General features: G+C 43.4%; 8 protein-coding genes across 13 annotated transcripts in view; 5 read left to right on the top strand and 3 right to left on the bottom strand.

Annotated features, from left to right (window-relative positions):
• LOC6579459 (neogenin) overlaps positions 1-8,477 on the top strand; it is a 48,579-nt gene extending 40,102 nt beyond the window's left edge. Inside the window, exons 2-10 of one of the 5 annotated variants that reach the window (XM_044010670.1) lie at positions 491-1,678; positions 2,840-3,464; positions 3,525-3,807; positions 3,870-4,079; positions 4,142-5,472; positions 5,535-5,782; positions 5,849-6,032; positions 6,944-7,104; positions 7,169-8,477. In XM_044010670.1, coding sequence (XP_043866605.1) covers positions 491-1,678; positions 2,840-3,464; positions 3,525-3,807; positions 3,870-4,079; positions 4,142-5,472; positions 5,535-5,782; positions 5,849-6,032; positions 6,944-7,104; positions 7,169-7,398 — 4,460 coding nt within the window. In that variant the 3' untranslated portion in view covers positions 7,399-8,477. Of the gene's footprint in view, positions 1-490; positions 1,679-2,812; positions 3,465-3,524; positions 3,808-3,869; positions 4,080-4,141; positions 5,473-5,534; positions 5,783-5,848; positions 6,033-6,943; positions 7,105-7,168 lie in introns of all 5 variants that reach the window. The other 4 variants (XM_044010669.1, XM_044010671.1, XM_015163694.3 and 1 more) reach the window with 4 other exon arrangements.
• Positions 6,090-6,913, top strand: LOC26527408. Its single transcript, XM_032729501.2, has one exon. The coding sequence runs from the start codon at positions 6,420-6,422 to the stop codon at positions 6,807-6,809; it is 390 nt and encodes a 129-aa protein (XP_032585392.1). The 5' UTR covers positions 6,090-6,419; the 3' UTR covers positions 6,810-6,913.
• Positions 8,478-8,487: 10 nt separating the features above from the next.
• On the bottom strand, positions 8,488-9,879 carry LOC6579458. The gene is made up of 3 exons (XM_044010567.1): positions 9,103-9,879; positions 8,721-8,888; positions 8,488-8,637 (listed from the first exon to the last, which is right to left on the bottom strand). Exons 1-3 carry the CDS (start codon positions 9,379-9,381, stop codon positions 8,488-8,490), a joined length of 597 nt encoding a protein of 198 aa, XP_043866502.1. The 5' UTR covers positions 9,382-9,879.
• A 95-nt stretch (positions 9,880-9,974) lies between these two features.
• On the bottom strand, positions 9,975-12,041 carry LOC6579457. The gene is made up of 3 exons (XM_032729500.2): positions 10,617-12,041; positions 10,270-10,440; positions 9,975-10,198 (listed from the first exon to the last, which is right to left on the bottom strand). Exons 1-3 carry the CDS (start codon positions 10,842-10,844, stop codon positions 10,049-10,051), a joined length of 549 nt encoding a protein of 182 aa, XP_032585391.2. The 5' UTR covers positions 10,845-12,041; the 3' UTR covers positions 9,975-10,048.
• Positions 12,042-12,090: 49 nt separating this feature from the next.
• On the top strand, positions 12,091-15,920 carry LOC6579456 (probable cytochrome P450 301a1, mitochondrial). 2 transcript variants are annotated; one of them, XM_002005316.4, is made up of 8 exons: positions 12,091-12,737; positions 13,946-14,096; positions 14,274-14,386; positions 14,453-14,646; positions 14,706-14,907; positions 14,965-15,130; positions 15,192-15,446; positions 15,502-15,920. In XM_002005316.4, the coding sequence occupies exons 1-8, from the start codon at positions 12,397-12,399 to the stop codon at positions 15,814-15,816; spliced, it is 1,737 nt and encodes a 578-aa protein (XP_002005352.1). In that variant the 5' UTR covers positions 12,091-12,396; the 3' UTR covers positions 15,817-15,920. The 2 variants fall into 2 exon arrangements, with proteins under 2 accessions (XP_002005352.1, XP_032585390.2); XM_032729499.2 differs by lacking the exon at positions 12,091-12,737 and adding an exon at positions 13,654-13,754.
• Positions 15,921-15,955: 35 nt separating this feature from the next.
• LOC6579455 (adenylate kinase isoenzyme 6 homolog) lies at positions 15,956-16,843 on the bottom strand. Its single transcript, XM_002005315.4, has 3 exons — positions 16,732-16,843; positions 16,524-16,675; positions 15,956-16,468 (listed from the first exon to the last, which is right to left on the bottom strand). The coding sequence occupies exons 1-3, from the start codon at positions 16,766-16,768 to the stop codon at positions 16,139-16,141; spliced, it is 519 nt and encodes a 172-aa protein (XP_002005351.3). The 5' UTR covers positions 16,769-16,843; the 3' UTR covers positions 15,956-16,138.
• A 297-nt stretch (positions 16,844-17,140) lies between these two features.
• LOC6579454 (protein stand still) lies at positions 17,141-19,082 on the top strand. The gene is made up of 4 exons (XM_002005314.4): positions 17,141-17,537; positions 17,628-17,900; positions 18,224-18,406; positions 18,463-19,082. The coding sequence occupies exons 1-4, from the start codon at positions 17,307-17,309 to the stop codon at positions 18,907-18,909; spliced, it is 1,134 nt and encodes a 377-aa protein (XP_002005350.2). The 5' UTR covers positions 17,141-17,306; the 3' UTR covers positions 18,910-19,082.
• Positions 19,083-19,144: 62 nt separating this feature from the next.
• On the top strand, positions 19,145-22,301 carry LOC6579453 (H(+)/Cl(-) exchange transporter 7). Its single transcript, XM_002005313.4, has 9 exons — positions 19,145-19,370; positions 19,461-19,604; positions 19,675-19,876; positions 19,928-20,896; positions 20,953-21,122; positions 21,178-21,564; positions 21,628-21,786; positions 21,858-21,941; positions 22,007-22,301. Exons 1-9 carry the CDS (start codon positions 19,146-19,148, stop codon positions 22,127-22,129), a joined length of 2,463 nt encoding a protein of 820 aa, XP_002005349.1. The 5' UTR covers position 19,145; the 3' UTR covers positions 22,130-22,301.
• Positions 22,302-22,326: the final 25 nt, after the last annotated feature.

Here is a 22,326-nt window from a genome sequence, read left to right as displayed (position 1 = left end):
AGGCAGCGCAGCCGGAGTGCCACCACTGGGGCTGGCGGCAACAGCCTAGCGGCGGTCCTCAAGTCGACCTATGCTTGGGGCTTAGGCTTGGTATTCGATCCGGGCGTTTGTTGCCATTAAAGTATGTTAGATATTCATTGGCAGCAGCTCCTGCCCCTCTCCCTCGCTCTGCTAAAGCGAGAGTGAGGTCAAAGTGGAAATGCAAATATTTGTCTAGCCTCAGGGCGAGCCTAAAACAAAGAGTGGGTGGCGTGGGTGCATGGGGGGTCGGTGGTTGACAAGGCTTTTGTCGCTTTAATTATTCAAGTTGACAGATTGCAGCTGCTTGTGTCGCCTCCTCCACTGCGCCGCGTCAAGTGGATGCGCGTGCTCCAACCAGGTCACATGGTGGTGACTTTTACTCGCATACAGCAAGAACAGAAACAACAACTTATCCACTTATTCTCTCTCTCTCTCTCTCTCTCTCTCCTCTTTCTCTCTTTGTTTTTAGCACTCATATTCACGCTGGAGCCGCAGGACTCTGTCGTGCCCGAGGGCCACTCAGTGCTGCTGCAGTGCGCCGGCAAGGCGGCTAGCAAGGGCAAGGCCACGCCCACGCCAACGACCATACGCTGGCGCGGACCTGATGGCCAGGATCTGGGCGTTGTGGGCGACACGTTTCGCACTCAACTGAAGAACGGCTCGCTCTACATCAGCTCTGTGGAGGAGAATCGTGGCTTGACGGGCGCCTACCAGTGCCTGCTGAGCGCCGACGGCATTGGCAGCGTCCTCAGCCGTCCGGCCTTGGTGGCCATAGCGCGGCAGCCGGAGCTGAATCAGGAGTTCATCGAGTCGTATCTGCTGCCCGGCCAGACGGCGTACTTCCGTTGCATTGTGGGCGAGCATGTCTGGCAGCCGGGCGTAAAGCATACGGTGCAGTGGTACAAGGACGACATGCCGCTGCCGCTGGACAAGCTGCGCATGGTGATGCTGCCAAATGGAGCGCTGGAGATAGACGAGGTGAATGCCAACGATCGGGGCGCCTATCAGTGCAACGTGACCTCGGGCAGTAGCTACCAGCTGAGCAGCAAGATGAGCCTAAACATCAAGAAGCCCGTGGAAGCCGGTGCCGAGCAAGCGGTAGCACCTTCGTTCCTAGTGGGACCGTCGCCCAAGACGGTCAGCGAGGGCGAAACCGTCACGCTGGACTGTGTGGCCAATGGAGTGCCCAAGCCGCAGATCAAGTGGCTACGCGACGGCGAGGAGCTCGATCTCAATCATCTCGATTCACGCTTCTCCATCACCGGCACCGGCTCGCTGCAGATATCCGGCGCCGAGGACATCGATTCGGGTAACTATCAATGCCGGGCCAGCAACACGGTGGACTCCCTGGACGCCCAGGCGACGGTGCAAGTGCAGGTGCCACCGAAATTTATACAGGCGCCACGCGACAAGACCGCCTCCGAGAAGGAGGTGCTCAACCTGGAGTGCGCCATCCACGGCAAGCCCAAGCCGACCATTCGCTGGCTAAAGAACGGCGACGTCATCACGCCCAACGAATACCTGCAGTTTGTCAACGGGCACAATCTGCGCATTCGCGGACTGCTCTACTCCGACGCGGGCATGTTCCAGTGCGTCGGCACCAATCCCGCTGGCACCGTTCAGGCGTCGGCTCGACTGCGTGTTGTGCCGCCAGGAGGTAAGAGACTTGCCAGCCCCATTGTATATACGTAGTGGTAGACTCTACTTGCTTGGTGTCCAGTATTTTATGCTCCAGCTTACGCAATCGGCCCTCTAACTGTATCATAAACCACACTTAACGAAATTAACGCCGCTTCCCGACCCCTCGAATTCCCTCAGCTCTTGTAAAATAATTTCATATGTTTTGTATATAAGTAATATAAAATATAAATATATATATGTGTGTGTGTGCGTATCTGTTTGTATCTATGTGTTTTGTATTGTTTCTAAATATAAGTTACCTTCATTTAACCAACTAATTCGCTTTTGCCCCGAAATAGAGCCTATAGAGAGAATTAGGAAGTAGATGATGGAGGCTTTGTAGCTACCTTGTAAAATCATTTGTATATAGTTGGTCTATAGTTTGATCCTTTACGAGATGATATCAAAAGAAGTTCTGAAATATTATTAAAACCATTAGAGACTATAATTCGGTAAACCCCGTCTGAGTTAAATTTTCTGTAAAAGCTAAGTCTCAGAATGATTATACAAGTCTTGTTCAGATTAAGTAAAGAATAAAAAATAATTGAATGAAGTCAACATTTATTAAAGTCTTAAGGTTGATTTAATAGATCTTAACTACATAAAGTGATATAGTTAAATTTTCTCATGTGAGATTCAGATAATAATAATTAACGATTTTTACATAGTATCAATTTTAAACTTCTTCAAATTTCAACTTCTTTACTCAATATTTTTCATACTCTTTCAAATAACTAGTCCAATTAGAATTTAAATTCTACCTATATATATTCATATCAGAATCTAAAATCTTCCTTCCCATCTTAAGTATTCCTTTGATACTGGGAATTCTGTACATATATGAAGCTATCTATTCTATCTCTTCCATATCTCCTGTTTACTATGCCTTGAATAACATTTTAAACATCCTCTAAGTAATATTTGATATTTCGAATCCCAACTCACGCGTGGGCAGTCAAAAAGCGAATTTGATTAATTTCCCTATGATTTGATTAATTAATTTATTAACTTATTGTTTATTCACTTGCTTTTTTTCCACTCCACATCATGATTTCCGCCAACCGTTTATCAAATCCCTCATTATCCCATCCAAACTCCCGCCCATCCAAAGCCAAAATCAAACAACGTAAACATCAAGGCCACACAACAAAATCCCTGCACAGTTCCGACAACAACAGCAACAACAACTACAACAACAACAGACGACGACGACCTTTCAACTCGGCTGAGCTGCGCACCAAGGCAGGTGGCAACAGCTATTTAGACTTGGACAGTGACGATTACAGTTATGCGGATGAGAAATCCGCCGAGATTCCGTTGCGCAAATTTGCGCGTCCCATCGAACAGCCGCTCAACGATCGCAACTACGGGGCGGGCGAGATCAGTGCGCTGCGGCGACAGAACGAGGACTCGGACGACCTTGACGATGAGTATGACGATGCGAGTGCTGATAAAATACTGGCCTCCTGGCAGCATAAGAACAAGAACCAACAGCAACAACAACAACAAACACAACAACAACAACAACAAATGTCCCCCACATCCAATTTTGCCTCAACAGATTTAAGCGCAGGCGAGGAAATTCCAAGCGATGTGAAGCCCCTGAGCAGCGGTCTAGTGGCCCGCCTACCCAGTGCGCCACGCAACCTGGTGGCACAGATTGTGAAGCCCCGCTTCGTGACGCTCAGCTGGCAGGAGCCGCTGCAGAACGCCAACGAGGTGGTCTCCTACACGGTCTTCTATCGCGTGAGCAACAGCGAACGGTAAGTCGGCATGGATTAGAAATGAGATCACTCACTCATCGACTCATTCCTTTCACACAGTGAGCAGAAGATCGTCACCCAGTCGCACGAGGATCAGCAGGTCAGCATACAATCCCTGCTGCCGGGTCGCACCTATCAGTTCCGTGTTGTGGCCAACACGAACTTTGGCATCGGTGAATCCTCGCTGCCCCTCGAGGCGAGCACCCTGCCCGAGGTGAACATCGCCGGACCGCCACGCAACGTGGACGCCTATGCGCGCAGCCACAAGGAGATCTACGTGCACTGGCAGCCGCCCACCGTGACCAACGGCGAGATACTCAAATATCGTGTTTACTACTCCGAGGTAAGCACTCAGAGTCCTTAACCATCTGTCTACCAGCTACTCACCATTCGCATCCTCCACAGAACGACAGCGGTGCTGATCGATACAATGACAGCACGTCGCTGGAGCTGCTGCTCACCGATCTGCGTCCGTATACGGACTATGTGATCAGCGTGGTGCCTTTCAATCGCAATGGCATGGGCGACTCCTCCGCTGAGCTGAAGGTGAAGACCTTCTCCTCAACGCCCTCGGAGCCGCCCAATAATGTCACCCTCGAGGTGACCAGCTCGAGCGTAAGTAACTGAAGCACTCCTCCATTAGAGTCTAGGCTAATTTCTCGCTTTGCCATTCACAGTCCATTACAGTGCATTGGGAGCCTCCCGCTGAGGAGGATTGCAATGGCCAAATAACGGGCTATAAGATACGCTATCGCAAGCTGAAGGATGCGCCCCAGGCGAAGAGCACGCCTGCTAATATACGCTACTTCGAGCTGAACTCACTGGATCGCAATGCCGAGTACCAAGTGAAGATTGCCGCCATGACTGTCAATGGCTCCGGCCCGTTCACCGAGTGGTATCGCGCCACTACGCTGGAAAACGATCTGGATGAGACACAGGTGCCGGGCAAGCCCGTCTGGATCAATATACAGCCAGGCGCTGATAACATTGGACTGCACTGGGGTCCGCCGCAGCAACCGGAGATCAAAATACGCAACTATGTGCTGGGCTGGGGCCGTGGCATACCCGATGAGAATACCATTGAGCTGAAGGAAACGGAACGCTATCATGTGCTCAAGAATCTCGAGTCGAACATGGAGTATGTGGTATCGTTGCGAGCACGCAATATAAAGGGCGACGGCCCGCCCATCTACGACAACATCAAGACCCGCGACGAGGAGCCGCTCGATGTGCCAGTGCCGCTGGAGGTGCCAGTTGGACTGCGCGCCATTACCATGTCCAGCTCGTCGATCGTCGTGTACTGGATCGACACGATGCTGAACAAGAACCAGCACGTGACCGACAATCGGCACTACACGGTCAGCTACGGCATCACGGGCTCCAATCGCTATCGCTACCACAACACGACCGATCTGAATTGCATGATCAACGATCTGCGTCCGAACACGCAGTACGAATTCGCCGTTAAGGTGGTGAAGGGTCGGCGCGAGTCGGCATGGTCCATGTCGGTGCTGAACACCACCTATCAGAATGTGCCCGTTACGCCGCCGCGGGAGGTCAGCGTGCGCCTGGACGAGCAGAATCCGCACAATGTGATCGTACAGTGGCTGCCGCCCAAGCACACAGTTGGCCAGATAACTGGCTACAATGTCTACTATACGACAGACACGACGAAGCGGGACCGGGATTGGGCGATCGAGGCGTTTGCCGGCGATGAGACGATGCTCATGCTGCCCAACCTGAAGCCCTACACCACCTACTACTTCAAGGTGCAGGCACGCACCACCAAGGGCGGCAACAATGCGCCCTTCTCTGCCCTAACGGCATTCACCACCAGCGCCGCGGTCATCATGCAGGAGGCGGACACCATTGCCAAGGGCATCGATAATCAGAATCTGCTCTACATCATCATTGGCAGCACAATTCTGGTGCTCGTCCTCTTGCTCTTGGGTCTGCTGCTCTTCTGCCGGCGCAAGCCGCAATCCTCGCCAGAGCACACCAAGAAGAGGTAAGACGACAGCTTTATACCTAACTCTCAGCCTTAACTAATTACATTGATTTCTTAATTAGCTATCAGAAGAACAATGTGGGCGTGCCCAAGCCCCCAGACCTATGGATACATCATGACCAAATGGAGCTGAAGAACATTGACAAGGGACTGCACTCTGCCACGCCTGTCTGCAGCGACAACGCCTCCAGCAGCGGTGCCCTGACCCTGCCCCGCTCTGTGGTGCACAGTGAATACGAGGTGGACACTCCGGTGCCGCCGCACGTGACCAACTCCCTGGACAAGCGATCCTACGTTGCCGGCTACATGAGTGAGTCGAATCGAATGGAGCTCCCATTTCATCCCAATACTCATGCCACATTCGTTTTCCAACCAACAGCCACCTCAATGAACTCAACCATGGAGCGACCTCAATATCCGCGTACCCAATACAATCATCAGAATCGCTCGCACATGACCATGGACACGGGTCTCTCCCAGCAGAGTCTCACCCAGCCGCAGAACAATTCGCTGGCCCAGACGCCGGAGCATCCATACGGTGGCTACGATGCCAACTTCTGGTAAGTGCTGGAATAGGATCTGCCCAAGATAATACATTTTTCTGTAAGCAGAGTATTTTCTTGAAAGAGATATTCGTTAGTCCAAGTCCATCTATGCTTGGAGGCTCCAGTCTCCTATCAACTTCCATTTTGTTTTCCTTCTCTTATTTCCGAAAACATCTAATCATTTCTATCAAAACTTTTGGACCTGTAGGAGGCTGTACGATTAGATTTTTTAATATTTCGATCTGTTCTAGTAAATTATATACCAAAAATTCTTTCACATTATGATCTGTAGACTTTAAAACTCCAAAAGCAATTAAAAAGCAGACAAATAAACCAAAAAAGAAAAAACTAAAAAAGAAAAACTAAAAAAGAAAACACAAATAAAAGCTGAGGAAGAGAAGAATGTGCAATCGAACACGTTGGGGGCGCATCGATCCCAGTGTTCAGATCGATCTGGTGCATGGCCCCACTGATCGTGTGCTCCAGCTGGACCATCGAACGTTGCCGGGCTATGTGGAGCAGCAGCTGCTGTTGATGGCATCGCCCTTGCCGTTTCTCAATTTCCTGAACAAGTTTCGCCTGGACGAGATTCTGATTAACCATCAGCTGAAGGGCGTCTACACAATGCGCACCGCGGCAACGGTCACCGAGGTGGCAACGCATGCCTGGCGCATCATGACCACGGCTGATCGTATGCCGTACATTCAGCTGGCCCGCAAGGCGGAGCACATACAGCAGGCGCGCGTCCTCCACTTTTTGGGCAAAGATTGCCGACGACGCACGAAGCCATAGCTCCAATGTTTTTCCATGTGCCAGCGTAATACGTTCGATATGTTTCTCTCTTGATAAAAAAAAAAAACAGAACAAACAGATAAACAGAACAAATGTATAAACTGGTTCATTGATTTTTGCCTCTTTCTCTGCAGTGGCAATGCTGGTTATGCGGGCGGGGCGCAGGGCGGCACAGGCGCGGCTGGCAATGGCTGCGTGTCCACCATCGAGAGCGCCAAGCGTGGACATCCGCTCAAGAGCTTCAGTGTACCGGGACCGCCGCCCACTGGCGGTGCCACGCCCATTACCAAACACAGTAAGTAGCGCATCAGTCCCGCTGAGCTCCTGCTAATTCTCTTTCTTTGTCTCTCTCTCTCTAGCTCCTGCTGTCACAATACGTCCACAGAATCAATCGCCATATAAGAAACCCTCATTTTCGGCAGCCACGCCCAATCGATTGCAGAGCGGCGGCTCTGTGGCGCATTCCACCGATGAGATACAAAGACTGGCGCCCAGCACATCCACCGAGGAGCTGAACCAAGAGATGGCCAATCTGGAGGGCCTCATGAAGGATCTTAGCGCCATTACGGCCAACGAGTTCGAGTGTTAACACCGAAGTCCAGAAGGCCAAAAGTATTAGCTCGGTTCTAGATAACAAAAAAAGAAGAAGAACAAGAACAACAACAGCAGTAACAATTCGGAATGTTAATTGTTTTGTTTTTAGTTGACTTTTAGTTTTTTAATTTAAGATTTTAAGTTAAAATAGTTTCTTTTTAGTTACTAGCTTAGCCTTTAGTTGCATGTGCGATATATGAACGAATAGAACTGTAAATACAAGCGACGCCATATACACATTTAATTATACGTATACATATACATATATACATATACATATATACATATAGGTATATGTTAGCCTAGTTAATTTTAAAGCAATTCATGTGAAGGAACTCCTCCCAATGCTGTGCACAGCCAGTGGAATATTTATTGATGGAAACTACTTTTAAACGTATATATACTCCATATATCGATTCATAACTACAACTAAAAAAAAACAAAAAAACAAAAACACAAAAAAACTAACGAAGACATCAACAATGAAAGCATAGTTTAAGCCAAGTCTCTTCTAGTATCTACAAATAATCTAAAATCAAAAGAAATCATAAGACATTCGATTTATATGTATATGTAGCCTATGTCTATTCTGTATTCGTTTAGTTTTCGACTTTGAGACGTGCCATTTGATTATTTTATTTTTCCGTTATCCTACTTTCACTTTTCATTTGTTATCACTCCTAGCTTAAGCCCGCTAAAATAATACATTCTAGACTGTAATCCATTAGTAAAGCCAGCCAAGCATTTACGCATTTATCTAACTATATGAGTACGCATATATATGTAATGATATCTATAAGGATTCCGACTCTTTTGTATCGTATTTTGATGTGTTCAAAATTCAATGCCTAAAAGTGTTTGTATTCTACTTGTCTGCCGCATCTTCATATTTATTGTAAGGCAGTTGAACGAAATTTATCTGGAATTTTCATCAAATTGCTATGCACAATAATCTCAAATCTTAACACTACTTAAATGCACAGATATTTGTGTTTGCATTTTATTTGATACCAAATTTTTGTAATAAATATGGAACAGATTGTATAAAATGGTCCAATGCCATATTAATTACGATCATCTGGCATTATTCATCTCGCTGAAAGCTTATCTCCACCATAAGTTTCCACACTTTGTTAGTGCCAAAGCGCAACTGAAGCTTATACTCGCCTTGGGGCAGCGGCAGCGTCTTCAGGAACCCATCCTCGAACACCAAGTTATCCACAATAACATTGTGCTGTGAGAGATATTCGGAGATCTATATTCAAAGAGGATATCTACTTCCTATATAATAGGAAGTATACTATATACCCTACTCACATTGTAGGGGCAAGTATGATTAACATTGGATCTCGATTGAATAGCTGCCAGCACCATGTACTCGAATGAGAGCTTATTCCGAGATGCTAAAAGGTGACAGAAATCGCAAGTGGAATTGTATAGAAACGGCTGGAAGCTATTATAACGTCGCCAACCGCTCCAGTTGATCTATGTAAGGATCAAAATAAATTAAATAAAATAACAAATAAATAAAAACTAAATAAAACTAAATACAGGTATTTTTTATATTTAATAGCAAACAGAGAAATTTTTTTAGAGTCAGAATTTTATTAGGATTGATGTGATTCATTTTGGCTATCCTAACTTTGCGTGTCTTTTATAGGGACAATGGGGAACAATTGTTTTAAGCACTTGATCGAAATGACACTAGCTCCGTTTTTCTAGTTGTATGTTGTATTTTATATGTAATCCAAGGATTTCTTACGAATATATTATCAATCGGCAACTTCAGCATTAATATAAATACATTGGCGGAGACGACTCCTCTGCCAATGACTTTCAGCTTGCACTTCTCAAACTTCGCAAATTCGGGATCAAAACTGCTGCATTTGAGATTCGTGAATCTGGACCTCCGACAGTTTACCGATGCGAGCATCAGAAGAACCACCGCGATTGACAAACCCATAGTTACCGGCTTCATAGCTTCTTCACTAATGACATAGGGGCTACATTACTAGAGTCGATCGATGATAAAAATTATATATAAATTAGTTCCGAATGGTCGATCTTGGAGAACTAAATGAATTGTTGAAAAAATTATCATTAAATCTAGCTTATATTAATACACTAAATTTGTAATCAATTACTGCAGCTCTCTCTTTCTTTCTTTCACTGTCTATCTTACTCTTTCTCACTCTCACTCTTTAATGAGAACTATGGGTAAAACGTTCTTAAGCCAATGTGTGTGATTATAATAAGATAAGGAATCGAATATCTTGCGCATGTTTTTTAACAGCTATATAATAATAGATTCTAATTTAGCTGCCAAATTTTAGGTGAAGGTCACACTGTTTAGTTAGAATCAGAATTTGGGAATAGCCAGCCAAAGGTATTATTATTATAATTAACAAGTTCTGATATAAATGTAGATAAGCTAATAAACTAGTTTAGCTAAAAATAAAAAGAACTTGGCTGCATCAAGCTTACGTAGTCGTAGCAACTGACTTCTGCATCATTGTTGCCAGACCGATATGCATAATAATTTCCAATCAATGTATATTTCCAAAATGTATGTATTCATTTTATGCCCTTTATTAGTGAATGTCTTGCAATATAATGCAGTTACTATATTTATTTCTTGCGATTCGTTATTCATCTCGCAGTATGAACGCCTCCACCATTAGTTTCCACTTTTTGGCAACCATGAACCGCAATTGTATTTTGTACTCCCCTTGGGGTAGGGGCAGCGATTGCAGCATTTCGTCCGTGAACACCAAGTTGTCCACAATAATATCGTGCTAAAATCAATAATTATTGGATTGTATAATTGTATATCTTCTATGTGCATAGATCCCAACACTCTACTCACATTATATGGACACGTGTGGTTCAAGTTTGAGTGTGACTGTATGGCTTTCAGCACCAAGGACTCGAACGTAATCTTTTTTTCTAAATTTTTTAAAAGTTCACAAAGATTGCAGCTGGAATTATGCAGAAAGGGCTGGTATGTATTGTAGCGACGCCATATGCTCCAGTTGATCTGCAATGATTTAATAATGACAATACAAATACCAGATCTACATAAGGTCTATATCACAAAATGAGAACAATCCTTAATTGACAATCTGATGTCCTGCTTATCTTTATTTCGGCCATATCTTTGTACAAAAATGCTCTCAAACAAATCCTGAACATTATTTTGATTTGGAAACTCACGTGAACATTATTGATTGGCAATTTAAGCAACGAAATGTATATTTCGCCGGCAATTATGCCTCTGCCAAGGACATTCAGCTTGCACTTCTCGAACTTGGCAAAACTCTCATCATAGCTGGTGCACTTGAGGTTGGTTAATCGGGACTTGGATTTCCAAGGCTTGCAGTCGATCGATGCGAACACCACAAATACCACCGCGAACAACAAAGGCACAGTTATCGGCTTCATAACTCGTTTACTAATGAAACAGAAGCCATCCGTAATTCATATTTAGTTAAAATAATAATCTATTATCCGTTAACGGATCATTAGTTCCGAATGGGCGGTTGCGACTCATAAAACTGTTTATTATATCAGAATATATCTATATATCAGAATTGCATATTTATAATATATGAAAATAAGTCAAAATGCTGTAAAATGCGGGTTATTTAACATAACATTTAAACTTATCTGCAGACTTCTTGCCAACAGAATCATAATAATATTAAATGTAAGTAATTCTAGGCAGCCTCCACTAACATTAGCATCTATACATTAAAAACTATAAATATAGAAATATAAAGATGTATACAGAAGAGAACTTTTATTAAGTTGCTAATTTATAGCATAGACTACTTCTATAAGCTGATGCCAGATTAAGGCCACATCATTAAGGTTATTATTATTGCTATAAGCCAAGTTCATATAAATATATTGTATTATTATTTATTTACATATCAAATTGATTAGCAACTACCAAAATGTTTCTGCATCATAGTCCAAAAACAGAATGTTGCAAAACCTTGAACAAACTGCGCATGCGTGTTGACATTACCACTTCGCAAGCAGATGTTGCACGCAACAATGTTGCCAGGCTTGTTGGCAACACGAATGAGGAATCGTACAACAACGAAAGCTTTTAACGAATTTATGGCTACGAATAGTTCTAATTTATATGTAAATATTTCACATTCTGTTTGAATTCATTTTAATTGATGCTACGAATTTGTAATTAATTACAATATGTTTAGTTCCGAATGGGCGAGTGCATGGAATGATATGCATTTATAGTAAAGCGGCGTAATTTGTTATATACCTATATGTTAGCATAAAGTTTAAAACAATTTTAGGGACAAGAAATATTCCTTAGTGCAGAAATGTAAAACTTACATGCCTATAAGATATATGTATAGAATACATTGCATAATATCTAAATACAATGCAATATATATCATACGCAACTGATCGGAATAAAGGCCATATTATTTAGTTCCAATTAGACTTTAAGATAAACAAATAATACGTATTAATACATAGACTAACAAGTTCTCTCGTTTATAGATGACACCTGCCTATATGTTGCTGCAACATTTCAAGTTAATACAATGTTGCCAAAGCTTGTGCTTGCGCTAGCGCTGGCACACACACGCTTTAACATCAGCAGTCATTAGAAAGCAGCTGACGCGACGCAGCAATGTTGCCAGCCCAGTCCAGACGGATGCCCAAGAGCCGAGCTTAGCTTTTAACTAGTTTATATCTGGCAGCCATCGAGTGTGCAACGTCCGACGGAAGTTGAAGTTGTCTCCGTGACAAAACGCGAACCGATTCTTGTTATTCTTGCCTTGCCCATGGACAGCTTTAAATAGCTGCGTTTATGCGTGTGTGTGTGTGTGTCTATGTGCGTATTTGTTTGTGTGTGACAACGTCAAAGAAAACATTAAGCAATTTGAAATCAACGGCAAACGAGTGAAATCTGATTGGAATTTTAAATACGTCAAAGCTTTTGTGAGCGCAAACAATGAATTCACTGCCCAAATGTATTTGGCGTGCCAAAGCGACAAACTGTGCCACGCCTGCTTTCAGACGGACTGCATCAAAAATTGCTGGCGTTCAGCCACCGTTGCTGCAAGGAGAGCAACGACAGCGTCGCCTAGATGGACAGCAACAACAACGTGAGAACTCGGCAGCAGCCGCAGAAGCAGCAACATCTGCTGGAACTGCAGCAGTCTGTCCACATTTGGATCTAGAGCAGGAGCCAGCAGCTCCACGAATTCATGCCACAGCCGAGTGGCAAAATGCATTGCCCTACAATGAAATACCAGGACCAAAGCCAATACCCATACTAGGCAACACCTGGCGGTTCGTAATATTGAACAAAGTGAAAAAAAGTTTTGACAAAGTTGCTTTCACTTTCAATGGATAGCCTGCAATGCGATCAAACCAATGCACTTCCAACAAATACAAAGAGATAGCCAAAGAGAGGGGGGGAGATGGAATGAGAGAGAGTTTGCAGTTCTTTTGTTTTGTATTTCACTTGTTTCTCTTGACCCAATTACTGTTGAATCATGAATATCATGAATGAATATGTGAATACGTGTGTATGTGTATGCTTGTGCGTGTGTCTGCGTAGCCAATGATGATAATCTTGTTCGAGTGTTGATTTTTGCTTGTAAGCATACATCATTTCACTGACCATGACCAAACGGGTTTCCTCGCTCGTTCCCCACCCTAACGGCCATTATGCCACACACAAATACCTAAGACCAACATTTTGCGAATTCTTCTGCTTTTATCCAACTTCCCTGCCATCGATCTCCCACTCTTCCTCTCTTTTTAGTAATTCACAGCCACTTACCAATCACTGTTCAATAAGTGCTATAACAGGGCATTTGGTTAGCAGCAGCAACAGACATACGGCGCTGCTGTTAACTGCTTCTTCTTGATTAGCGTTCAATTAGCGCCATTTTCAAGGTCGACAAAATGTTCGAATCTTTCGTTGCAAGCTGAAAATAATAAGCAAACAATAGTGACTTGTGTATTTGTTTATTCAGCTATGCGAAAACCCATTGTATGGGAGTGTGTTTGTGAATGTGTGCAAAAAACTGCACTTGGTGATGTCAAGAGAGTCATTGAGCTAGGAATCGCCACTTCGTGTTCAATTGAAATTTATCGAACACATTATCGATAACTTAAAGGAGCAAATTAACAGCCTGTTGCTCATCAGTATATGCATATATATATACAAATGAAATTTACTATTTAAATTAAATTATTACTAGATGAATTAAATCTGAGGATGTTTAATGCAAAAGATATATTAACATATCCCAAATTAAGAAATGAGAATCTAACGACAATAAATTATATGAGCTACCGGTTTGTTACCTGTATATTTACGTTTGAAATTTATAACGCAATTTCGGTATACAATACATATGATATAGCGACAACAGACGATTATCTTTGAACAATTGTCAAAGTTTTCATGAATTACTCTGAAAATAGTCTCGTCTTTGCCATATTCAATGCCAGCTAGTCATTTCAATTATCTACTCTTCACCTTGCAGCCTTATGCCAATTATTGGCCAATACACCATATCGGATGTGGCCAAAATCTCCTCGCTGCTGCACGACAGATACGGACGCATAGTACGTTTCTCCGGTCTTATAGGCAGGCCCGATCTGCTCTTCATCTACGATGCTGATGAAATTGAAAAGGTAGGCACAGGTAGATACACACCACCAAATCTAAACTTGCTTACACGCTCGACTGGGCACCGAGGCAACAAAGCAGCACGACTTCAAGTACAGCATAATTTGTGATGTACGGGCTGCAAATTTCCGCCAACAACTTTAATGCCTGAGCAAATATTAATAAAGATTAAATGATTGCAGTGCTACCGCAGTGAAGGACCCACGCCTTTCCGGCCCTCGATGCCCAGTCTGGTCAAATACAAAAGCGTCGTGCGCAAGGATTTCTTCGGCGAACTTGGCGGCGTTGTGGGCGTGTAAGAATACCTATAAACATATATATCTAAGTATAGATATAGTGATACCAACCTAATCTTAAATAGTCACGGCGAGCCATGGCGTCAGTTCCGATCGCGTGTGCAGAAGCCTGTGCTGCAGTTGTCGACCATTAGACGCTATCTGCAGCCGCTGGAGGTGATTACGGAGGACTTTTTGGTACGTTGCGAACAGCTGTTGGATGGCAACGAGGAGCTGCCAGCTGACTTTGACAATGAAATCCACAAATGGTCCTTGGAGTGTGAGTGTCTCCAAATAAAAAGATCCCTCCCAGATGACATCAAGTTCTCCCTTTCACAGGCATTGGTCGTGTGGCTCTAGACACGCGGCTAGGCTGCTTGGAGCATAACCTGACGCCAGATTCGGAGCCCCAGCAGATCATCGATGCAGCCAAATATGCTCTACGCAACGTGGCCACGCTGGAACTGAAGGCGCCGTACTGGCGCTACTTCCCCACTCCACTGTGGACGCGTTATGTGAAGAACATGAACTTCTTTGTGGGGTTAGTACCCAGGCCAAACAAGCTCAAAATACGCTAATCCTTTTTATCCATCTGCAGCGTTTGCATGAAGTATATACAAAGCGCAACAGAGCGCTTGAAGACACAGGATCCCAGTCAACGAGCAGGCGAGCCGTCGCTGCTGGAGAAGGTCATTATGTCGGAGAAGGATGAAAAGATAGCCACCATTATGGCATTGGATCTGATACTCGTGGGCATTGACACAGTAAGTGAAGGAGTAAATTCCTTATCTATCCAGCCAAACTAAAATGTATTCCATCTCACAGATTTCGATGGCCGTGTGCTCCATTCTATACCAATTGGCCACGCGGCCCATGGAGCAGCAGAAGGTGCACGAAGAGCTGAAGCGCCTGCTGCCGGATGCTAAGACTCCACTAACGATTCCACTGCTAGACCAAATGCACCACCTAAAGGCATTCATCAAGGAGGTCTTCCGCATGTACAGCACGGTTATAGGGAATGGACGCACACTGCAAGAGGACAGCGTTATATGCGGTTACCAGGTTCCCAAGGGCGTACAGGTATATCTAATCCGATCTAATGTATATTCTAAAATATATAACATTTGAACTCCAGGCCGTATTCCCCACAATTGTCACTGGCAACATGGAGGAATATGTGTCAGATGCAGCCACGTTCCGGCCCGAGCGCTGGCTGAAAGAACATCAGGGTGGTACACCTGGCAAACTCCATCCATTTGCCTCATTGCCCTACGGCTATGGAGCACGCATGTGTCTGGGCCGTCGCTTCGCTGATTTGGAAATGCAAATATTGCTGGCCAAGCTTTTGCGCAACTACAAACTAGAATACAATCATGCGCCATTGGACTATGCTGTGACCTTCATGTATGCGCCGGATGGTCCGCTGCGCTTCAAAATGACGCGTATCTAGTTGTTGTTATTACTCTTTGCTATATCTGTGTACTTTAAGGCTTTTCCATATGTAAAATATATATATCTTTTGGGAGTCAAAATAAAGAGGCCCTGCTATCCATACTAATGTGTTTAAACTATGATTAAAAATTCTCGAATTTGGTTTACGGTAAAGTCATTTGACAATAATTTTCTTATATATTAACTCATAGTTGAAAAACTCAAATGTGAGGTAGAGCTCGCAACTACTCAAAAAATTAAAAAAAAAAAACGGAAACTGTGGGCTTAGCCTCTTACAATACAAAACTATGAATAGAGTTTTAGTATTTAACACCCCGTATTTACTTGCGCTTCCACATGCTATACCAATTCCTAACAGTTTTTAGGCTCCGCTCGCCGTCTGCTTTGGTTTCTCCCTTGAGCTCGTACACAATGCCCGATTTATACGATTCTCGCGCTTCTTCCAAGATTGTGCCAAATATTTCACATTGTATATTGGACGTTAGCTTCTTCTCATTGTAGTTGCGTTCCTTGAGCCTGTCGTATAACGTTTTATTGGGACAGGTAACAACGAATACGGCATGGAACCAACGCTCGGGAAAGAAATCACAGCCATGATATTCGACAATGTTGCCGCCCTTTGTCATCAGCGGCTCCAGATAGTCCATGAGCTACACCGAAGTAAAACTGCATTAGCTACAATTATTAATTAACATGTGCATATACCTTATCCTCATCAAGTATGGGGCAGTCGTATTCTTCATCATATTCCTCAATAAAATTCTTTTCCTTTGCAATTTTCGAACAATCCAACCAAGTAAACTTCAATTGCTCGGCCAGACGTTGGCACAAATATGATTTACCGGCTCCGGGTGTGCCTGCGCATTAATAACTTTGTGTTATTTACTTTTTGTAGCTAAACAATAGTCATTACCTGTTATTAATATATTAGGCTTGCCTATTTCCGTCATTTCTGATTGTTTATGCTACAACAAAAAAATGAGAAAATTAAAAACGTGAGATAGCCAGGGCTGCAGCATACCGATAACCCAATTTATCGATAGCAAACTGAGTAAATTATAAATATACAGCGCGCAAATCGTAAGCATTTGAGCTGCAAATAAAATGAACTTGAGCTTTTTCACCTGATATTAATGAAAGTTGTTAACACATTCGATGTTAAATGACTATAATTATTTAAAACAAATATAAATACTAAACTTACCAATTTATTTAAATTAACTACTAGTTGAACAGTGACATTTCCTGTCAACGCTATGTATTTGTATGCGCTTTGCTCTACTTCTGACATTATTTTGAATTCCTCTTTAACAGCACTTATTAGTCACAGATGCATGTGCGTATGTATCTAGTTTCAGAGAGCTCTCTTTTCCTTTTCATCACTCACATACATCTACAGAACTGGGATAGCAAAAGTTCAATTTAATTCGGTAGCTCGTAGGCGGCGGATCGCTTTTTTCTTAGCTTAATGGTATTTTTTTATATGAAATGCCAAAAACAGAGGAACTTGAACAAGCCGAGAAGCCAGGCTCAAATCTAAGCGAAGTGAAAATAGATCCAGAACGCCGTCAGCATGTACCCTATATATTAAACGGTGAGCTTTATCGCATTGAAAGTCAGATTGGGGACAATGTGACCGTCAAGTGTTGTTCTTGTCCGCCGGATCGAATATATCGGGGCAGTGTACGTTCTACGGGAAATTTTCACATGCATATCAAGGTAGGCCGAGAGATACAAGAATTTGCAAATTACCGAGCAGACCAAAGCTAAGTAAACAAGTGTACAAATTTTATTGCAAATATTTAATAGCGGAGGCATGCATCTTTGCTGGGCAAATTGCATGAAATGAAGGTTGCAGCATTGGTAGAACGGCGGGATCGCATTATGAAAAACCGACGCATTGCTAAATGTCGCCAAAAATCAACATCGTCGGTCGCTATTTCAGCTTTAGCTGCAATTACCGACGGCTCGTCAATAGAAGTGCCAAACAGCACAGAGACACACGAGCTAAAAATTAAAACGGTATTTCAACGACATAAGCAAGAGCATCACGAACAGGAGGAAGCAGCGGCCATACGAACAGTAAGAAAACCTAACAAAAAAAATGTTTTGTCTTTGTTTAACTGCGTAAACGATATGAAGAGCGAGTGAGATCACAGTGTTAGTGCAGCCATGTACCGTTAGAAATTCACTTATACATATATTTATATTAATACATATGTAAATGAAAAGATAGAGTGTAACGCACACTACAAGCCTACATATGTATGTATGTATCTGTTACAAGCACATACTTGAATGAGAAATAGTGTAGTAATTCCGTATGCATGTGTGCGTGTATATATGTATATATTATGTGTGTGTACTAAATAACATTTTTGCACTCTATTTGTCTCATTTTTAAGTCAATCTCAATCAGCGACTCGTCGACGGACAATAGCCAAAGTTCCGAAAAATTATCCGTTACGGCCTCAAATCAAGACAATAATAATAACAATAATATTAATTCAACGCAAGATAATAATAATTCAACTCCTAATAATAATTCAATTCATAATAATACTAATCATATTCAAGGTGTGCAAAGCGTAAGTAAACTATACAAATTTATACTATACTGACTATCAACTATGCCCTTTTGTAGCCATCAACTCTAAGTTCAACCATGTTAAGCCCCACATTTGTGCCGAGTCCTCAGATCAGACATGCCATCGACTTTCCAGCCATGGTCAGTATACCGCGCATGCTTCCTATCAATGCAATTAAGCCGGAGCAGCAGCCACAGGCTCTATATGATCAACCGGAGGCGATCGATCTCAGCAGAAGCTCATCGATGCAAAGCGATGACATGGAGCATGGGCGCTTCACCCAGGAGGTGCAGAATGTACAAATTGGCGTATCGCGCGGACAGGAATTAACTCCATTCGTTAACGGACCTCCACGCGATATTTTGATGCGCATTGACAACACTTTGGCCGATATTAAGGATGAGCTGCAGGCACGAAATGAAATCGAGCGTAAACGTTTATTGTTCGACGTGGCTAAATTTCAGTTTCTGCATCCTAATTTTCATTTCGAATCGACCTCGTAAAAATAATAACGGCGCACATTTTGCCATTCCATGTAATTCATATGCTAAATAAAATAACATACTTTTGGTATATTTTTGTTCCAAAGAACATTGAACTAGTTACGTATTCGATTGTTAGCAGTAATCGAAACACTTGTGTGTGCGACAATAAAACTGATTGTCTCTGAACATTAGATACGACTTTGTTTTTTGTTTGCTTTAAGTGTTTGTGTCAGTCAGATTTAATAATATTTAATATGGCTGATAAAAAGAAACTAATCGATCCGGATGATGATCTATCAAGTGACGATGATGATGATATTAAAATTTTGGATACAGCAACGAGCCCAGAAAGTACAGAAGAGCCTTCTACAAGTCACTGTCAACCAATTGGTGAAACGGGGAATTCCCAACATAAGGAAGGCGTCCCATCCTTATTAACCATGGACGCAGAGCTTGAGTCCGAAGCTCCGCCCACATATGTAAGCATAAACTATTGCGATTGAAATAGCGTTACCCCCATGGAGTGACTCATGCAGTAATCAAAAAATTTATACATATTAATTGTAAAGGAAAGCATTGGCTATGATGCGGGCACTATCAGTGCTAATGGGATTGCAAATAGAAATGAAAATTCCGAGCCCATTTTTCATGTACGCTCGCGTACGGCAGCATCGTTAGCTGGAGTTCCGCAACAAGAGCAAACGCAATATGAGGTAATATATATTAATTAATAATTTTATCAATATAAATCTAATCTAAATTTGCATACAAATTTCCTTAAAGAGCCTGGACTATGACGTGTGTGAGAATAAGCTCTTTCAAGATGAGCAATTGAGCCGGTTAAGGGATCGATTCTCGCTGCGCACCCATATCATACGGTGGATCATATTTATACTAATCGGCATTATAACTGCTGTAATTGCGTGCACCATTGATATTGTTATCGAGGAGCTCTCGGAATTGAAGTACAACTTCCTCAAGTCATGTATGTGAACAGTGCTCGGTTATATTGAATCATCTAACTATTCTCGTTTAGCTGTCGACGATAATGTAACTGTTAATGAAAGCGGAGGCGATCTGGCTCTGCCCTATTTATGGTGGCTACTGCTCAGTGCTGTGCCAGTGGCCATTGGGGCCGGAATGGTCACCTACATTGAACCCATTACCGCCGGCAGTGGCATACCCCAAGTCAAGAGCTATTTGAATGGCGTGAAGATACCCCGAATCGTACGAGTGAAGACGCTAGCCGTAAAGTCTATCGGAGTCATTACTTCTGTGGTGGGCGGTCTGGCTGGCGGCAAGGAGGGACCGATGATACATGCTGGCGCTGTTGTGGCCGCAGGCATATCCCAGGGCAAGAGTACCACATTTGTCAAGGACTTTCACGTCTTTAAGGCCTTTCGCGATGACCACGAGAAGCGAGACTTTGTGCTGGGCGGCGCTGCGGCGGGCGTCTCGGCTGCTTTCGGTGCGCCCATCGGCGGCATGCTCTTCTCGTTGGAAGAGGCGGCCAGCTTCTGGAATCAGAATCTCATTTGGCGCACGCTCATCGCCTCCATCATCAGTTCGTTCACACTAAACATTGTGCTCTCTGCTTATCATGGTGTGAGCGGTTTGACATTTACGGGTCTCTTCAATTTGGGCAAGTTCGATCATCCGCTGACCTTTGAGTATTTCGAGCTGCCGCTGTTCATGCTGCTGGGCGTGATGGGCGGTCTAATGGGAGCTGCCTGGAACTTTTTGAATACACAAATCAACAAATTTCGCAGCCGCTTTGTGCCCTGGCGAGCTGGTAAAGTGTGTGAAGCTGTGTTGGTTGCTATATTGGGCGTTACCTTGGCTTGCGCCATGATTTACTACATCAATGACTGTCGTCCTCTGGGCAATGATCCCACGATACATCCTGTGCAGCTCTTCTGCGAGGATAACGAATATAATGCCGTGGCGGCGCTCTGGTTCCAAACGCCAGAGGCTACAGTACGTGCGCTTTTCCACGATCCACCAGGTGAGCTGTTCCGATCGACTTTCAACGCTTTTACTAATTTTCTTGTTTTCTTTCAGGCTCTCATAAAATCCTTACACTGGCTGTTTTCACAATTGTCTATTACTTATTATCGTGCTCCACATTTGGGCTGAATGTGTCCTTGGGTGTGTTTATTCCCACGGCTCTGGTGGGCGCTGCTTGGGGTCGGCTTGTGGCCATGCTCCTCTTCTATATGTTCCCTGAAACAGTAAGTTATATTTTTCCTGATGTAAATGCTGAATCTATATCTGAATATTCTGCAGCAATTTCTGCATCCCGGCAAATACGCCCTCATTGGAGCCGCTGCCAACTTGGGTGGCGTTCTACGCATGACCATCAGCCTGTCCGTTATTCTGATGGAAACGACAGGCGTGGAGACGTCCTTCTTCTTTCCACTGATCATAGCGCTAATTAGCGCCAAATGGGTGGGCGACTACTTCAATGATGGCATCTACGACACCGTCATCGAGGTGAATCATGTGCCCATGCTTCCCTGGGAACCACTGCCCCAATACAAGGGACTAACTGCCCAAGCGATCCTTAGCAAGCCCGTAGTCTGCATCAAATTGCGCGATCGTGCACATTACATCTATGAAGTACTCCATAAATGCAATCACAATGGATTTCCTGTTGTAGATGATGTTGAGGGCGTAAGCTACTGTTAGCCTCAATGGTTAGATCTTAGATCAAATCCAATTTATGTTGTCTTTCAGGATCGTCGCTCTGAGGGACGTGTCTGTGGCATTATCTTGAGGTCGCAACTAATTGTCATCTTGCTCAGGTCGCTCTACGTGGAGAATCAACGGTTCTGGCAGCAGGAGACAACAATACAAACATTCCGAGATGTTTATCCCCGATACCCTTCCATTCAAGTAAGCAGCTTTATCTACATATCTATTGATATCCTATTAAAAGTAATTTTGAATGTATTTCATTCTTTTAGAGTGTGAAACCCTTGGATCGAAAATTTAATTATACGGTTGATCTGTCCATGTTTATGAATCCATCGCCGGTACGCGTCAATACGGTACGTACAAGTTATCTATAAACTTATATATAATTATTCAATTTAATGTATTATTTTATTTACAGTATGATTCGGTGCCCAGGATATTCAATATCTTTCGGGCCTTGGGTCTGCGCCATTTGCTAGTGATCAACAATGAGAACCGTATTGAAGGCATTATTACGCGTCGTGATTTCATATATAAATGATCTGCGATATAAGTCATTATCGTTTTTAAGCGTGCATCACACAAATTTTTTAATATGTAACGAATTTAGTTAAGTGTAAAAGTGTAATTATGTAAAAATTAGATACTTTTTATAAAAATGTTTGTAAGTGATAAACTTTTATATGCCTTTAATAAATAGTTTTAAAATGATATTGAGACACACAGCTACAAATAACT

Source organism: Drosophila mojavensis, unplaced genomic scaffold (assembly GCF_018153725.1).
Source record: "Drosophila mojavensis isolate 15081-1352.22 unplaced genomic scaffold, ASM1815372v1 contig_80, whole genome shotgun sequence".
Classification (NCBI taxonomy): Eukaryota; Metazoa; Arthropoda; class Insecta; order Diptera; family Drosophilidae; genus Drosophila; species Drosophila mojavensis.
Note: the sequence above shows the minus strand (reverse complement) of the source record. Positions and strands in the feature narration are given on the sequence as shown.

Bases quoted from the DNA above. Each gene is read 5' to 3' on its own strand.
- LOC6579458 (XM_044010567.1), bottom strand. From the start codon at position 9,381: ATGAAGCCGGTAACTATGGGTTTGTCAATCGCGGTGGTTCTTCTGATG. The intron at 8,889-9,102 runs TTTCGATCAAGT...ATCCTTACATAG, and splicing joins GAAAAACGGAGCTAGTGTCA to ATCAACTGGAGCGGTTGGCG. The intron at 8,638-8,720 runs GTGAGTAGGGTA...TATCTCTCACAG, and splicing joins ATCATACTTGCCCCTACAAT to CACAATGTTATTGTGGATAA.
- LOC6579454 (XM_002005314.4), top strand. From the start codon at position 17,307: ATGCCAAAAACAGAGGAACTTGAACAAGCCGAGAAGCCAGGCTCAAAT. The intron at 17,538-17,627 runs GTAGGCCGAGAG...AATATTTAATAG, and splicing joins ATTTTCACATGCATATCAAG to CGGAGGCATGCATCTTTGCT. The intron at 18,407-18,462 runs GTAAGTAAACTA...GCCCTTTTGTAG, and splicing joins ATATTCAAGGTGTGCAAAGC to CCATCAACTCTAAGTTCAAC.
- LOC6579456 (XM_002005316.4), top strand. From the start codon at position 12,397: ATGAATTCACTGCCCAAATGTATTTGGCGTGCCAAAGCGACAAACTGT. The intron at 14,647-14,705 runs GTGAGTGTCTCC...TCCCTTTCACAG, and splicing joins CCACAAATGGTCCTTGGAGT to GCATTGGTCGTGTGGCTCTA. The intron at 15,447-15,501 runs GTATATCTAATC...TTTGAACTCCAG, and splicing joins AGGTTCCCAAGGGCGTACAG to GCCGTATTCCCCACAATTGT.
- LOC6579457 (XM_032729500.2), bottom strand. From the start codon at position 10,844: ATGAAGCCGATAACTGTGCCTTTGTTGTTCGCGGTGGTATTTGTGGTG. The intron at 10,441-10,616 runs GTGAGTTTCCAA...AAATCATTGCAG, and splicing joins TGCCAATCAATAATGTTCAC to ATCAACTGGAGCATATGGCG. The intron at 10,199-10,269 runs GTGAGTAGAGTG...TATTGATTTTAG, and splicing joins ACCACACGTGTCCATATAAT to CACGATATTATTGTGGACAA.
- LOC6579453 (XM_002005313.4), top strand. From the start codon at position 19,146: ATGGCTGATAAAAAGAAACTAATCGATCCGGATGATGATCTATCAAGT. The intron at 19,605-19,674 runs GTAATATATATT...ATTTCCTTAAAG, and splicing joins AAGAGCAAACGCAATATGAG to AGCCTGGACTATGACGTGTG. The intron at 21,565-21,627 runs GTAAGCTACTGT...GTTGTCTTTCAG, and splicing joins TTGTAGATGATGTTGAGGGC to GATCGTCGCTCTGAGGGACG.
- LOC26527408 (XM_032729501.2), top strand. From the start codon at position 6,420: ATGTGCAATCGAACACGTTGGGGGCGCATCGATCCCAGTGTTCAGATC.
- LOC6579455 (XM_002005315.4), bottom strand. From the start codon at position 16,768: ATGACGGAAATAGGCAAGCCTAATATATTAATAACAG. The intron at 16,676-16,731 runs GTAATGACTATT...ATTAATGCGCAG, and splicing joins GCCTAATATATTAATAACAG to GCACACCCGGAGCCGGTAAA. The intron at 16,469-16,523 runs GTATATGCACAT...ACTTCGGTGTAG, and splicing joins CCATACTTGATGAGGATAAG to CTCATGGACTATCTGGAGCC.